Raw genomic sequence first — 16,010 nt, 5'->3', positions numbered from 1 at the left:
CTGTATCATAACTCAGACTAATGCTTTAAATGAACTTAACTTCTATTGTGATTGTTTGACCCTTTGAAACAAGGTCGTTATTTAAAAATAATCCAAAGTACAGTAAGTAGTGATGACATTAACTTACCAGAGAGCTTTAAACTCCTTATTTAATCCTGCATCAGTCTTTAACAAGTCCACCTAAAACACAAACAACAAATTATAGAACACAATGTTCATAACACACTAATATATAACCTGAGTGTTCTGTAATTTAACAATAAGTCATAAGTCACTAGTGTTACCTACAGTACATGTTGTGGCCATTTGGTGATATACATACATTTAAAAAACATTCTTCACACAAACTGCAGTTGTGTTAAAGCTGTTACTCCTGATATTGTTTTTTAAAAATAGATAAAATCAATGTCTCACAAATTAATGAAATGAACACAATTTTCTCCAAAAAGAAAAGAAAAAGTCAAAAACACTGACATTATATTTATTTGTTTTTATATTTATATATTCTTACTGTATTGCTGGGTTTTATATTAGTGTTGCTTGTGTGACACACAATGCATTTCACTGCACATTGTACGGTTTACGATTGTGTATGTGATAAATACAGTTTGATTTGATTTTTTGAGCATTGCATTGTGGGATGTGGAATCCTGTAAACGATCTATGAAACTTACACTATGATTTAACTTAATTAAAAATGATCTGGGTACAACAAAGAATCACTTTTATTTAAACAATGTTTTAGGTGATATTTTAGTGAGATTTATTACTTAAACCAGTGATTGAAAATGAATGTTAAAATGCTTTAGAAGATGAGATGAAGTGAGGTTGTTAACCTGACTGTACCTGATCTTCTAGGTGTCGGATCCTCCTACGAGCTCCTTCCTCGTGCTTTTCAGCCTCTTTCAGTTGTTGTTTCACTTCAGAGAGACTCGAGGTTTTTTTGGAGACCTCCTGCTCCAACTCCTTCATTTTACTCTCAAACATTCTGTTAAATAGAAATATTAACATAACAGATCCTGTTAGATATAGATGAATAGATCTGTGCCTTTTGCTAAAAAACCCCAAAACCAATCAATCGCATTATTTTGGAAAAAGACGAGTCGACCAAATGTAACTTTTTTTTTTTATATATGCAGACGTCCTGTACCCCTTCAGACATTTAACCTGAAGCCATGTACCCCTTACCACACTTCAACAGAATAATGTAATGCAGTGTTTTTTAACCTTGGGGTCCTTTGAAAAGACTAATAATTTATAATAATAAAAAATTACTGATTAAAAATGTATTTTTAAAATTTTTTAATTATTATTCTTTCTCAAATGTTAAAACCACACACTAAACAATTCTATTTGTTCTATAATTTCACCTTAAATTTGTAATCAACACCACAGCTTCAAACTGTATCAGGAATAATTGTGAAAACGTTGTAAATATTCAATAAAAACAGGTCCTGTTCTGAATGGAACAGTGTCGTCAGGCACTCTGTGTAATTTCACCAGATTTTTGTGGAAAGTATTAAAACTATAAATTTTTTTGAAAATCTATTATAAGCAATCAGAAAAACAATGTTTCCATTTGCCCTGATACCTATTTGGCCGCCATCTTGGATTTGAAATAATGGACGCCATAAAAAGTGTTTTCGTCAATATCTGAGCTTCTAAACAACCCAGAGCTTTTATTTTGAAGCTAAAATACCATTTTTAGGATCAGAAAATCCAGTGATGTCAACATAAATCAGGTACATCCAACCACAGAATTGTTAGACTGAATTTCTCCATTTTATTAAAGGTTTTACAAGTGATTAGACATGAACATTCTATAAAGTTAGTGTCCAATAACCTTTTTAAAACTATCAAATGTAAAGTCGAATTGAATGAAAGTAGAGGCTTTTATACCAGAAAAGTAACAAGAAACAATTTACAACCTCCTGATAATATCACCCATGAAACTAAATATATAAGATCATCTACTCTTTGCCTCAGTTTCATGCATTTTCATCTCATCTACGATGGTAGACTACCTGATGTGTACAGACGGTGTTTTTGGTCATCTTTGGACCTCAAAATAGTTTCCATCATGCTAATTGGCCCATAGTGAAGTCTCTAACTAACCTGGTGACGACAGATGCTTTGTTGGGTTTGCTCTCTGCTCGCTCTGGGATGGAAGTGGACAGCGCTGCTCTCAGTCGTTGCTTGGTTTCTTCCAGCTCTGACTCCAACCTCTCGTTGGTGACTTCCAGACGCGTCTTGGTCACCTTCAGCCTCTCTGCAGCCTCCATTTCCTGTAGCACGATGAGAGCGGGACAGTCACACAACACTTCATCACACATGGATGGTTTCCAGCTCGTCCATGATGAAAGTACTGATCAGGAGACACATCATCAGGACCACTTCCAAGCACTGCTGTAGTCACCCTTTTCATTCCCTTACGCAGACGTTCATTTTCCATCACTATTTTCTCCAGGCCTTTGGTTTTAGCTTCAAGTTTTGAACTGAGCTCAGCTTCGCTTTGACTCTTTAAGGCCTCGTATTCTGCCTGTAAACAAAAAACGGTTGTGAGTGATTTTTTTTTAATCAAAGCAGGTTTATAATCTTGTGCAAGCTGCTACAACCTTTAGTTGTTCATTCTCTTGCTGCAAAGCTCTAATCTTGTCTTGATTTACACGCGTGCCAGATTTCTTCAGCGTCTCATTTTCCCGCTGCACCTTTTCCACCACCTTCTTCATCAGCCCAACGGTTTTCTCAAGTTCCGGCACCGTTTTACCGCTGTGACCCACCTGATAAGAAAACACATTAAAAGACTGTTCCTGGGCTCTTTCATGCCTCTTATTAAACCTTTGACCACAAAACAAACTCTGAACCCAGAAGGATTATGGGTAGGAATTGACATACTCCTCGTATATGAGCCAGTTTTTTCTCCATCTCTGCCTTATCCTTTTTAAGAGCGCTGCACATCTCTTTTAGGTCTGCAACTTGATTCTGGGAAAGGGGGAAAAAGACAGACATCATAACATTCACTCCACTACAGTATGAGGTCAAGCTTATGGTGTTACTTAAGGTCAAAAAGAAAAGATAAAGACGAAGACCCTCAATTATCAACCTTGTGTGAAAACGGGTGCAAATTTGAGTTCACATTTGGTCGTATGACACGTCCTTAAATCTTTCTTGTTTGGAGGCCCCACCCATTAAGGTCAAATAAACATCCTCACATCTGAGGATCACAACAAAGATGTGAAAACTGGACTTAAAGGTAAAGTTTTGCAGCATTTCTGTGTTTGTTGTGCGTTTGTCCCTGTCAGCTTTTGTATAAAGGTGCTCATAGGCGAAGTCTGCCCCCCTGTGTGCGCTGCGTACAAACTTCACAGCAGAGATCCTGGAGAATATGGAAATATGACTAAATGTTTACTATGCCTTTGGCCAATTTCGCTTATACTTCATCATATTACTAATTGAATATTTTAAGGTATACTTTACATTTTAAAAGCAATGATGAATGAAAAACAGTATCATTCCCACGGTTCATTACAGAGCAGAAGCAGTGCTGCACTCCCGTGTGTGTGTGTGTGTGTGTGTGCGTGCGTGCGTGCGTGCGTGCGTGCGTGCGTGCGCGCGCGCGTGTGTGCACGTGTGAACTGCTCGGACAGAAGCAGAATATACCATCGGGGTTATACTCCATGGAAGGGAAAGTTAAAAAAGTGGTATCAGTGGGCTTTTTGGTAATTCATTTTATTTTGTTTAATTCTTTTTAATAATCTGTTTAGATCTGTTGCGAATGTGTGTCTGATAGCTGACGTACTTTATTTTCAGTCCCAGTCAGATTTTGCTGTTCTGCACCACAAATTCACACACGAGCTCAGACCTGATGTTAGATCTGATCGTAGCGTACGCTCACGTCAGAACTGATAAAAACCAAAGTTTGCGTAAATATGGTCATACGCTCAGATCTGAACGTACAAACGGTTGATAAATGAGGGCCAAAGTGTTGTTAGGATAAAATAATAGTATTATTATTACATTAAAAGATGGCGGGAAAGCGGGGTAAAATACCGGAATTTCCCGGCCAAAACGAGATACTTGACAGGTATACTCATCGCCGTTTGCTCTTGGAAGCTGGTCATTGGACCTGGTGTGTATAGGTTAGCAGTTATCTTTGAGATTATAATTGGTTATAATTGGTAGATTTTATTTTGGTAACACTTGAAGTTTGATACATAAGGCTGACATTACGCAGTCATTATTATGACATGACACCTGTCATTAGCATGAATAAGGTGTTATGAAGGCTATCATTAAGTGTTGTTCGTTACCCTGATACCTAACCCTACCAAACCCCACTACATCCCTCCACCCAACCCAAAAAATGCCAACATAGCTCCAGAGGTGTCATAATTTAGCAAACTACACTTAATCACAGTGTTCTTGACTCCTTATTCATGCTAATGACAGCGTAATGTTAGCCTTATGTATAAAACTTATTTTACTTTTTTCAATCAAATGATTAATTCAAGAACTTTCCTCCTACTTTCAACAAATTGCTGAGTAATACCAGCTTTGCTTACAAAACAAAAACAATTCAAAAAGCATAGGCAAACACAAAGTAGCGTAACTTATGTTTGATCCACTCTTTGAAATGATAAATCACTCAGAACTCTGGCTTTTTGTTTGTTTAAATTCTTCTACCTTGAGTCTTGGAAAGTCTCTGTTCATCTGTTCCAGCTGAAAGCGTAGCTCTAGGTTGTCAGAGGCTAACTTGAGGTTTTCCTTCTGAAGATCCTGATCTCTCTGGGATGGCGTTCCAGTTCCTCTTCCTGAAGTCTAGAACAAAGCAGAGGAACAGGAAATGAAGTGAAGCGTTCAGGTTTAGGACGAGACAATCTCACACAGAACACAGAGGAACGCTTGGGGGTGGGATGGACGGTGCAGGAGAGAGACCACGCTACAAGCCACAAGATTCTGTCCGTTAGCTCTAATACAGCAGTACCACCAGGGCTAGGGTCAATACTGTACATTTTTCAATTATAATTACTTCTTCAAATTACTGAGCCTGAAATAAATAACCTAATATAACTTAACCTTCCTCTTGTGTTAGCTTTCTGTTAGCATCTCTTATGATAACGGGTCAGTTCTGACCCATGTCTTATATCAGCTGTAAAATACACAAAAAATATTACCTATCATCAAATTTGTTTTTCATCTCTTGGTTACCTTGTTAGGCTTCCTTATCAATGAAAATATTGGTATTAATATTTTTGGTGTGGGCATCTGAGCATTTTATTGGTTACATGGTTCCACAGGTTTGTGTTTGATTAAATTGTAAATGACAGTTTTTAGATCATTTCCATGACAATTACAAATACAAAGTCAATTATCTGAACTCAATTACAATTAAATTACAATTACAATAGAAAGATTTTTTCAATTACAATTACAATTATAATTATGTCATAATTGTAATTAATTATCAGTTACGTAATTACAATTATAATTGACCCCAACCCTGACTACAACAGACGTATGGAGGACAAGAAGTGCCACAATTGAATAAATACCCCATTCATTCATTAATTAAATGTGTCATTAATTAAATAAATCCATTTTACATTTAATTTTCATTCTGAAAAGTATGAAGTATAAATATTTCACTTTTTATTTATTTCATGGTGTTGCAGCACTTCATGAATTAATTCTTTGTGTCAAACTCGCTCGTCAAACCTGTGGGGGCGGTTTCCTGACATTTGATTGGTTACCTGTCTCCACCCTTTCCTCTGCACACACCCAACACAGCATAACGTGGATGGCTGTTCATCATAGGAATGGGATCCACACAAGGTTCCTGCTGCTTAACAGAAGGTTTTCCTTGCCGCTATGATGAATTCATGTTGGGTGTGGGATACATATGTATGTGTATATACGTATATATGCATATGTGTGTATCCATAAAATGAAGAGTCCGTCCTTAAGACTGCTCTACTGTAAAGTGTCTTGAGATACCATTGGTTATGATTTGGCGCTATACAAATAAAAGATTGATTGATTGACCTGCACAACAAGTCAAGCTAAATCGATCCCTGACAATGGATTGAGGCAAAGCTAGTAAACATTATTCTGATACACTGGTGGCGCTATACGATCTGTATGGTGGTGGTGTTCTATATTCATGCTTCTACATTCACATCCTCCATCGTTGTAATCGCCATGAATGGAAAGAGTGAAGACCAAAGCAATGGATTTGGCTGAATAGATGTTAACTCCGCCCCCACAGACTGTGACGTGCGAGTTTGAAACATAAAATTTATTCCTGAAGTCCTGCAACACCAGACCATGAAATAAATAAATAGTAGTGAAATATTTATACTTTATACTTTTTGGAATGAAAATGAAATGTAAAATGAATTTAATTATTGACACTTTTAATGAATTAGTGAACAGTGTATTTATCTATTTAATTGTGGCACTCCTCGTCCTCCATACAGACCAGGTACCACAGTACCTTCATATATCTTCTAAGTCTTTCATGTTTTTGGAGGCGCTCGTCTCCTTTCCGACTGTTAGAACGTTCTAGTTGAGCACTAGCCCAGGAGCTCAACCCCACATCTGGCTCTGCTGTGCAGCTGTGTGCATTAGCATCATTTGCTGTGTGTTCATTCTCCTGGCCATGCCGCAGCTGCTCTGTCTCTTTATTCCCCGTTAGGCACGAGGACCCAGCAGAAACAGGTCTATCTGTTTGATCTTCTGGTGGTGGCGTACTTTCTCTGGTGATCTGCTCTGCCATCTGTTTTTCAGTAACACCATCAGAGTCATTAGGAGAGTCTTGCCAAACATCTGGTTTTGTTTCAGCAGCCTCCTCTGCAGTCACACAAGTTTCTTTTGCTTCTGCGTTTTCTGCTAAATCTGAGCTGAGTTCCGTCTGGTCTGCACAGACTTCTGGTGCCACAAAGCGAGTTTGAGTTTCTCCGTTTGCCTGCGTTTGCTTTAGCTCCTTCTGGTGGCCATCTGTGTCCCCAGCAGCTTCCGAGCTAACAACACAGCTGCACGACTGTCGGGGATGGAATGCAGTTTTCCCCGTGCGTGATTCATCCTCAACATCAAAGGTCTTAGACTGAAACCTGCTCAAAGTCTCAGAGGGGAAGCTTTTCTCCTTCACAGACAATCAATCAGAGAACATCCAGTAATGAGGCAGACAGATAAAAGACAAAGAAGTGAAAAACTGATCAATACAGAGATCAATAGAAAAGATCCTTCCTCACCACGTCATATATAGGACCAGAGAACTTTGTCTCATGGGTGATTTTTTTAAAGTTTACTTGTAAACCAGGTTTGAACATGAGGAAAAATTACAGAATGTAAACATTCAAGCTCACCTTCAAAGCCCTGAACTGATGCAAACCAAGCTGTGGTGAATTTATGAGGATCTACAAAGTGTTAAACCACTGATTTGGAAAGTTTGACAAACCTCATGTAGAACAGAATCATTATTCTGAAGAGTTTAAAGACAAACTGTGCTGTATTACAGCTGAAGATTGACGCTGATCAAACATGGGGTTTGGGTCTAACTTTTTAAGGCCAGATTACAACTTTATGCTGTATTAAAAGTTATGGAACACATGCAAAGAGAAGAAGTTAAAGGTCAAAAGTAGAAATGTAACGATTCACTCAACTCCCGATACGATTCACGATTTATTTTACAATATAAGAGAAATGATGACTGAAAAATATAAAATGTTTTTCTTCTAAAATAAAAATAAAAATACTGTATTATTTTCTTTTGTCTTTCATTGTCAAAAAAATCCCTTGATAAACTATGAAAAACAATGTAATTTAATTAAAAATAAATCCTGAATAAAATAAATAAAAAAAATAGTAGAAATGAAGAAGAAGAAGTCTATTCATTTAAATTCTGGCTCTACAGTGAACTATACAAAAGTGTATAATAGTTCTTTTTCTTTTTAAAAGTGCAACTGAAAATGTATTTTGTGTCTTAATAATTGGACTTTAAAACAAATCATATTATGGGATATTATGAAGAAAAACTAAACAAAACTGCTTGTTTTCTGTAAACATTTTCAAATGACGTAAATGTGTCTGAAAAATAATCACACCCGTGTATCTGTTGATCTCTTACCGAGGGTCTTGATAAAGATTCCTTTGATATCTGATTCTCTATAGTGTGAAGTCTTTCCTCCAGGAAGTGGTTCCTCTGCATCAGGCTCTCCATGGCGTCGTCACGAGGTAACGCCTGGTGTTCTCTGAACATTACAACAAAAGAACAAAAGTCAAGCCTTTGTCTGTGTCGAGTATTTCTGAACAAGTTTATAGTTACTTTATGTTGAGGATCTGTGTTTCTAGCTCTGAGTTCCTCTTTTTCAGCTGCTCTAGCTCCTTCTCCATCTCAGTGGATCTCACTCCCATCACCTGGTCAGCGGTCACACCACGACACTTCAGCTTTTTCTGCAGCGCACTCTTCTCCTGCTCCAGGCTGTGAACACAAAAACAAACATTTTAACCACTTTGAGGCCATAGTGAGGATTTGGTCATGTATCGTAAACCCTTTGTCCGACTAAATCTATTTGCTCAGAATTCTGTGAAAAAATCACTTTAGAGCATAATGATGGAATGAATGAGTGCTAACACACATTATAAAGAATCTGACTTTGTAAATAAGGGAAATGAAACAGTATTTTAGTGCCTCCTGAATAGATTTATTTCTATAGTTTTTATTATTTATGGTCATCTCCCTCATGATGTGGAACCAGGACTGTTCATGTTCTAATCATCATTTTGTTGTTGTTTGTCTGTTCTTTTTGTTATTCAGTATATTTTTCTCTTATTTTATGTGTTTTTGTTGTTGTTTTGTGTGTTTCTCGTAATAGTAAATGTTTTTCTCTCTTGGTGTCATTTTGCGTATTTTGTTCTTTTTATTATTCAGTATATTTTTTTCTTATGTTGTGTGTTTTTGGTGTTATTTGGTTTTTTTGTGTATTTTGTAGTGATCTTGTTTATTTCTCTCTCATTTAGTTGTTTTGTGTGTTTATGGTAATAGTAAGTATTTTTCTCTATTAGACTATGTTTTTAGTGTCATTTTGTGTATTTTGTTGTATTTTGTCTGTTTTTTCTGTTATTTAGTATTTTTGTTGTAGTTTTGTGAGTTTTTGTTGTAGTTTTGTGAGTTGCTGGTAACAGAAATATAAATATAAAACCACATTTTAATACTTTCATTTGTCTCTCCCTGTAGTGCCATCACGTACCACCATTTAAGGAAACACTGATGTATACAATAACTGAGATCAGAGGTGTGTGTGTGTGCGTGCGTAACACTAACCGGGCGTAGAGGTCTTTGAGCGTGCCCAGCTGTTTTGAAAGCGACTCGTTCTCTCTTTCCTTCTCCCTCAGTGAATTCTTCAGCTTCTCCAACCTGGTCTGCCATTTCTTACCCTCCTCCCATCGCACGATTTCCTCTTTCGTCTGTCCAACATGGAAGTCATTAATCATCCACACGAGGATCGAGTGACAAACAGATAGCACTTAAATGTAATCCTCAGCAACAACTACAAAGCACAGAGGAATGAGGTGTGTGTGAAGCAGTGACACTGTGTAGTAACAGATGTGTATGTTGTGGAAAGAAGACTTCTATCTGGTAAAAACGTAAACTTCTGAAAATAACAATTCAGGGTGTTGCAATATATATATATATATACAGTATATATATATATACTGTATATATATATATATATATATTGGGGTTTTTTTGCAGTGCCAACTGATGTATGAGTTGTTAAAGATGAAGGAAACATCTTGCAGGGCTAGCAACAAAAACAAAAATGTTAAACTAAAAATATCAGATATTAACCATAGTTAAGTTTTAGCAGTGCTCAGAATTGAAATAAATGTACTCAGATTTGGTTTACTAGTGCACAATTAAACTGAACAAGTGAAGTAAAAAGTCTCAATATTATTAAAAGTAAACATTAAATACTAATAAGTGGACGGGGAGAAGCTTTTTAAAATATTACAACCAATCAGGATGATGGATTTGGCTATAATCCCTCCTACTTCATTTGCATTAGGTCTACTAGTACGACTAGTAAATATTTTGGCTTTACTAGTATATATAACAAGTTGGGATGAACTACGGCTGGGCCCCTAAAACCTCTCCATGAATAGCACGTACCACGTTCCCGAGAATTCAGTCAAATGACTCGGTTCCACCGAGTAGAAAAAGGGTCTCTGAGAGGCTCTAGACATCCGCTCATAGAATATCCATGTCAAATTACAGCCTGATTTAATGAGCATTAACGGAGGAGTAGTCATTGAAAAATGGGGCCCCCTGTCACCCCTGTGAGACATACAGTGTAATGGGCCCATTCATATATTGGTATGTGTCACTGATTCTGTACCACCAACTGTTGCAATATTTGACTCACAAATAAATGACAACACAACTTTAATGGAAATTGCCGAAAAAGTGGGTTGGCCCCTAATCGAATTGTACAAGGCATAATTGTAATCTACGTTTAATTACCTTTGAAACGATATATCACACAACTATGTTCCCATAAATTTAGAAATGACCGGAAATGGGGGTGGGCCCTCGGGCCCCATTTCAAAAAAGGGCTCCGAGCATCTTATATTCATTCACAGAGTAATCATACCAAACTGCATTCTGATCTAACGACAACTAACGTAGGAGTAGTAATTTGTTGTTAATTCCCAAAGATGTGAAACAGTTAAACGATGGCTGATCTTTAAGCTAGTACCGTACCGTTGTGTGCTCCTCTCTGACATTCTTAGAGTCACTTTTTTTCTCCAATTCCGACTCCAGCCTCCTGACCTTCTTTTGCAGATTTTCAACAGTTGGTCCCCGACCGTCTGCCTCTGATTGACTCTAAAAAAAAAAAAAAACAATTTAAAATGCAGAAAAGTACAAATGAAAACCACCTGATGACAAAAATAAACTCTGACAATAACACTGAGGATGTTGATGACAGATGAAATTATTAAAGTGCTGGGACAAATTTGAATTTCAGTAACAATTAAGTTTTCAATTACCCATATTCAATTACGATTACAATGACCAGCATTTTTTACAATTACAATTCATAATACAATAATAATAATTTTTTCTCTCAAAATATCAAATTGTAGCCAGTCCTGTTCATGAGTTTTTGAACGTGTTTAGGTCCTAAGTATGAGATCATTTGACCATAAATAAAATAATAATCATAAAAACGAGGTGCATTACAATAGAGTGCTACACACCATTGTGCTCAGGCCCTAACTATCTAAACTCAATTACAATTTAATAACGATTACGACAGCAACAGACTTTAAAAATTACAATAATAATTAAGCCATAATTGTAATTAATTATCAATTACACTATTACAATTGTAATTGACCCCAACCCTGATTCTCTCCCATAGTTGTTGTTATTGTTCTGACCTGCAGTGCGATGTTGAGCCTCTTGATTTGCTGCCTGAGTTCCTGGATTTCTCGCTCCCGTTCTTCTTTTTCCGCCTGAAGTCGTTTCTGATTTTTGTGGCATCTCTGGATGTCTTCATTCAGCCTGTCCACTTCCTCTTTAAAGTTGCTCTCCCGACCTCTGGCCGCTTTAACGGAGTCTTTCGCTGCTTGAAGTTCCTTGCTGAGTTCTTGTATCTGTGTCTTAAGGAAAGAAAGGTGTGTGGTAACTTTACAAACTGCTCAATAACATTACAGGAACAAATCAACACATCCTACGTTAAAGAATCAAATGCTCCAGTTCAAAATCTTTGTCTTTATTTTTTTAGCCAAATAGTTCACATTGGTCTTGAACAGGGTTGGGATCAATTATAATTGTAATTACATAACTGATCATTAATTACAATTAAGGCATAATTATAATTATATATTTTTTAATCTGTGGCTGTCGTAATCATGATTACATTGTAATTTAGATAATTGACATTGTAATTGCCATGACAATTCTATAAAAGTTGTCAATTATAATTTAACGCTAAACTGTGGAACCATGTTACAGTTCTATGTACAGTTCTACACATATGTAGTTAATAATTATTATTAAAATATGTTTCATATCAAGCTTTAACACATTTTACCATTTAAAAAGAATATAAATCTAGGGGTACACTGACACAAAAAAGGCTCAGACGCCCACACCAAAAATATTAAAAACTATTTTTTCATTGATTAGGAAGCCAAATAAGGTAATCAATAGATAAGAAATCAATTAGATGATAGATGTTTGTTTTTAGTGTATTTTACAGTTGATTTAGGACCCATTAGCATTAGAGATGCTAACAGAAAGCTAACACAAGAGGAATGTTCACTTTTATTAGTTTATTTATTTCAGGCTCAGTAATTGTGATTAATTGTAATTGTAATTGGGAAAAAATGCTGGTCACTGTAATCATAATTGAATTGAGTTGTAATTGAACATGGATAATTGAAGATGTAATTGTAATTGAAAAAAATACTTGACCCCAACCCTGGTGATAACTCCAGTTGAAAATCTGTGTTCTTTTTATGGTTTTAAGCATAAAAATAGTTCACATTGGTCATAAATGTCAACAGTCAAAGTGATCCAACTAAACATGTCAAACAATTTATAGCCTTAAAACGATTTTTTTATGCTACAGAACCATGTTGTGCTCCCCAAGCAGCTGATAGTAGCAGTAGATAAGGCCAGGCCTCTGGTTCTCTTAACTTAATGGTAATCTTGGATACTCCCGACGGGACATGTGAGCCATTAGAGTCAGTCTGTAAAAAACAGTCTAACCTTCAGGTCTTTGGTGTGTTTGTCAACCAGCAACTGTACGTTGAGACTCTCCTCTTTCTGTGCAGCGCTGGCGAGCACTTGTTGCTCTGCAGCTGATGTCATCTCTGCACGAAGCTCCAGTAAAGCTTTGCTGAGAGCCTGAGAACAAAGTAAAGTTACATCAACTTTATCATGCTGTGATTCTCAAACCTTTTAAAACAACTTTAGAGCATAATTATGGAATTAATCAGTGATAAAACACATTTTAAGAATCAAATTTAAAATTAGAATATTTGCATTTTTTTAAAACCCATTATTTTGAATGTTTTTTTTGTAAATTTTCTACTTTCTCTCTCTCTCTGTCTCTCTACTCCTTGCAGTGCCATCACGTACCCCTAGGGGTACACATACCTCCATTTGAGAAACACTGATATAGTGAATATTGCACAACACTTCTCCTTCATCTGATACTGATGTATGAAATAAAAGTAAAATTAAAAGTAAATTTATCACAAACCATAAACAAATCTGGTCAATTAATTGCTGAGCAAAAAACCCAAAAGTTATTTTTATGCCTCACATCATTGTCTTCATGTGAATTGAGATACAAAGTTAGGCTGGGCGATATGGACAAAAATTCATGTTGTTTTTTCTTTTTTTTTCTTCTCAAAATAGTGATATACAGTATAAACAGTATATTTTTAACTCAAAGTCTAACTAGAAAGACAATTCTGGGTTAACTTTGCTGATGCAAAATGCCACACAGACACAAGATGTGCAAAAGCAGCAACTCTTAAATTAGTGTTTTGATAGAAAAAAAAACTATAAAATGAAAATATATTGTTACATATAGGAAATATAGTAATTTTCTATATTGCCAAAATAGAAAACTTGATATATCTTGAATCCTGATATGTTGCCAGGGCCTAATACAAAAGCTAATAAACCCATTAACCTTAAGCTGTTTCTCTTTCTGACCAAGCTGAGCCTTCAGTCGTTCCACAAGGTTCTTCGTGGTGTTGCTGGGCGAGCGAATATTAGCCTCTTTCTGGGCTTCCAGCTCTGTTCTGAGGTAGTTCATCTCCTTCTCCATCTGAGCCAAGTGACTCCTCTGATCCTCAGTCTCAGTAGTCAGAGCCCTCACCTGCCCAACGTAATTTTCTTCCAGCCTGTAATGAAAAAGTATCTCATAATATTAATGAATATTCTGGTTACTTTTATTTTGAAATGTATAATTAGTCCTGAGCAGGGGTGGACTGGCCATCTGGCATACCGGGCATCGTCCTGGTGGGCTGGTTCGGTCCCCTACGCTACGTTTTATTTTTTTATCGTTTTTTGACAAGTGAGTAGAGGCAGCCATGGAAACAAGTGACCAAAAATGGTCCAAAAGTAACAAAAATGTGCCAAGAAAAAAGTGACTAAAATGGCCAAAAGAGGAAAATAAAGAGGAACCAGGTGGAATGTAATGGCAAAGGGTAGTTTAAATGGGCAAAATGTGGCAAACAATAGTGAAAAAGGCCAAACACGTGGAACAGAAAGGGGCAAAATGTATGGAAAAAAGAAACAAGTGGCATTTATTGGGCAAAAGTTAACTTATTTGGATGAAAAATGGTCAAAAAGAACTCACAAAAATAGGAAAAATGTATATTTATTGGCAAAAGGTAGCTAAAGTCTGAAAAAATTGTCAAAAATGGGACAAAGTTGCAAAATGGAAAAGAGTAATAAGGGGTTAAAAAGTTCCCCATTTTAAGGTTTTCTAGGCAAATAATAATTAAAATGAAGAAATAAAGAGCATCACTGACCTAATAACAGCTTCTACATAGTGTTGTTGATAATGTAGAGTGGACTGGTTTGTCCCAGTCCACCCCTGGTCCAGAGTCATGAATATTACCTGGCTACGTGTGTAAGCACTGAGTGAAACCAACAGTTTCCAACAATGCAACAACTGAGCAACAGTGTGCAAGTTCTTAGTGAATTTGAATATTGTTGCTTTATGTTTGACAGTATTTTTTTTACTTTTTCCTTCATTAACCATCTTGCCTTTCGGAGGCTGAACTTCCTATGACCCAATAAACCTTTGAACTCTGGGCGACCCTTTTAATCTGCTTTTCTTTAGCTGCTTCATTAAACTTTTAACCCCTTAACACTCAACTTTCTTGAATTTGTCCTAAGCAGCCATAATGTCATTAAAGACGTCATACAATGGGACAAAACGCTATCGGTCGGCTTCATCGTTTTCACAGATCTTCTCATGGTGTTTACCTACAGTAAAAGACTCAACCACATGACTTTACAAAGAAAAACAACAATGTGTGTATATGTATCCCTAATTATTCATTTCGCATTAACAGTCAATTCACAGCTGTGAATGGCCTTTATCTGCAGACTTGGATTGAGGCTTATAATAAGAGTGGCACATATGGAATGTTGATCCTGGCCCTGGCACTGACCACGACCCCGGTTATCCCTCCTCGACACGTCTTATACAATACTGTACAGCTTTTTACAAATGAGTTGTAATCCTGTCTGAGACTACCATCAGTTTGACATGAAAGCTGTGCTAATAGAAAACATGTGGCACTCAATGCTAATACATGATTTCTGTTCATCTAGTTTGTAACCGATTTCTCAATGGCACCGTTGCTCCAGCCTTAGTTGGGGTCAATTATAAATGTAACTGTGTCATTGATAATTAATAACAATTATGGCATAATTGACTTGATAATTGTAATTGCCATGAAAATTCTACGAAAAATGTCAATTATAATTTTACGCAAAACTGGGGAACCATGTAGTTAAGAATTAGTAAAATATGTTTCATATCAAGCTTTCCACATTTCACTATCTAAATAAATAAATAAATCTAGGGACATACTGACACAAAAAAGGTTCAGACGCCCACACCAACAATACCAATCGCTAAATATCCATTGATTAGGAAGCCTAACAAGGTAACCAAGATATAAGAAATACATTAAATTATAGATATTTGTTTTTAGTGTATTTTACAGCTGATTTAGGACCCTTTAGCATTAGAGATGCTAACAGAAGAGGAAGGTTAACTTTTATTAGGTTATTTATTTCAGGCTCAGGAATTGTGATTATGTGTAATTGACATCATCACTGTAGAGAGTGATGATGTCAGAATACTTCAGTGTACTGAAGAACTATTACTTCAGTACACTGAGGATTTTCCTGATCTGGGTAAATACTGTTTTTTCTTTCTACCACAACAAGGTTCTCACCAGGAGTT

At 36.4% G+C, this 16,010-nt stretch overlaps 1 protein-coding gene across 3 annotated transcripts in view; it reads right to left on the bottom strand.

Moving 5' to 3' along the window:
- cep290 (centrosomal protein 290) overlaps positions 1-16,010 on the bottom strand; it is a 59,300-nt gene that overhangs the window by 4,895 nt on the left and 38,395 nt on the right. Inside the window, exons 36-49 of one of the 3 annotated variants that reach the window (XM_028448471.1) lie at positions 13,713-13,926; positions 12,779-12,916; positions 11,443-11,664; positions 10,763-10,885; positions 9,323-9,465; positions 8,324-8,479; positions 8,126-8,249; positions 4,684-4,818; positions 2,896-2,982; positions 2,616-2,780; positions 2,417-2,539; positions 2,116-2,285; positions 847-988; positions 128-180 (exon numbers count right to left, since the gene is read on the bottom strand). In XM_028448471.1, coding sequence (XP_028304272.1) covers positions 128-180; positions 847-988; positions 2,116-2,285; positions 2,417-2,539; positions 2,616-2,780; positions 2,896-2,982; positions 4,684-4,818; positions 8,126-8,249; positions 8,324-8,479; positions 9,323-9,465; positions 10,763-10,885; positions 11,443-11,664; positions 12,779-12,916; positions 13,713-13,926 — 1,995 coding nt within the window. Of the gene's footprint in view, positions 1-127; positions 181-846; positions 989-2,115; positions 2,286-2,416; positions 2,540-2,615; positions 2,781-2,895; positions 2,983-4,050; positions 4,127-4,683; positions 4,819-8,125; positions 8,250-8,323; positions 8,480-9,322; positions 9,466-10,762; positions 10,886-11,442; positions 11,665-12,778; positions 12,917-13,712; positions 13,927-16,010 lie in introns of those variants that run through there. The other 2 variants (XM_028448472.1, XR_003674187.1) reach the window with 2 other exon arrangements.

This window comes from Gouania willdenowi, chromosome 6 (genome assembly GCF_900634775.1).
Source record: "Gouania willdenowi chromosome 6, fGouWil2.1, whole genome shotgun sequence".
Lineage (NCBI taxonomy): Eukaryota > Metazoa > Chordata > Actinopteri > Blenniiformes > Gobiesocidae > Gouania > Gouania willdenowi.
Note: the sequence above shows the minus strand (reverse complement) of the source record. Positions and strands in the feature narration are given on the sequence as shown.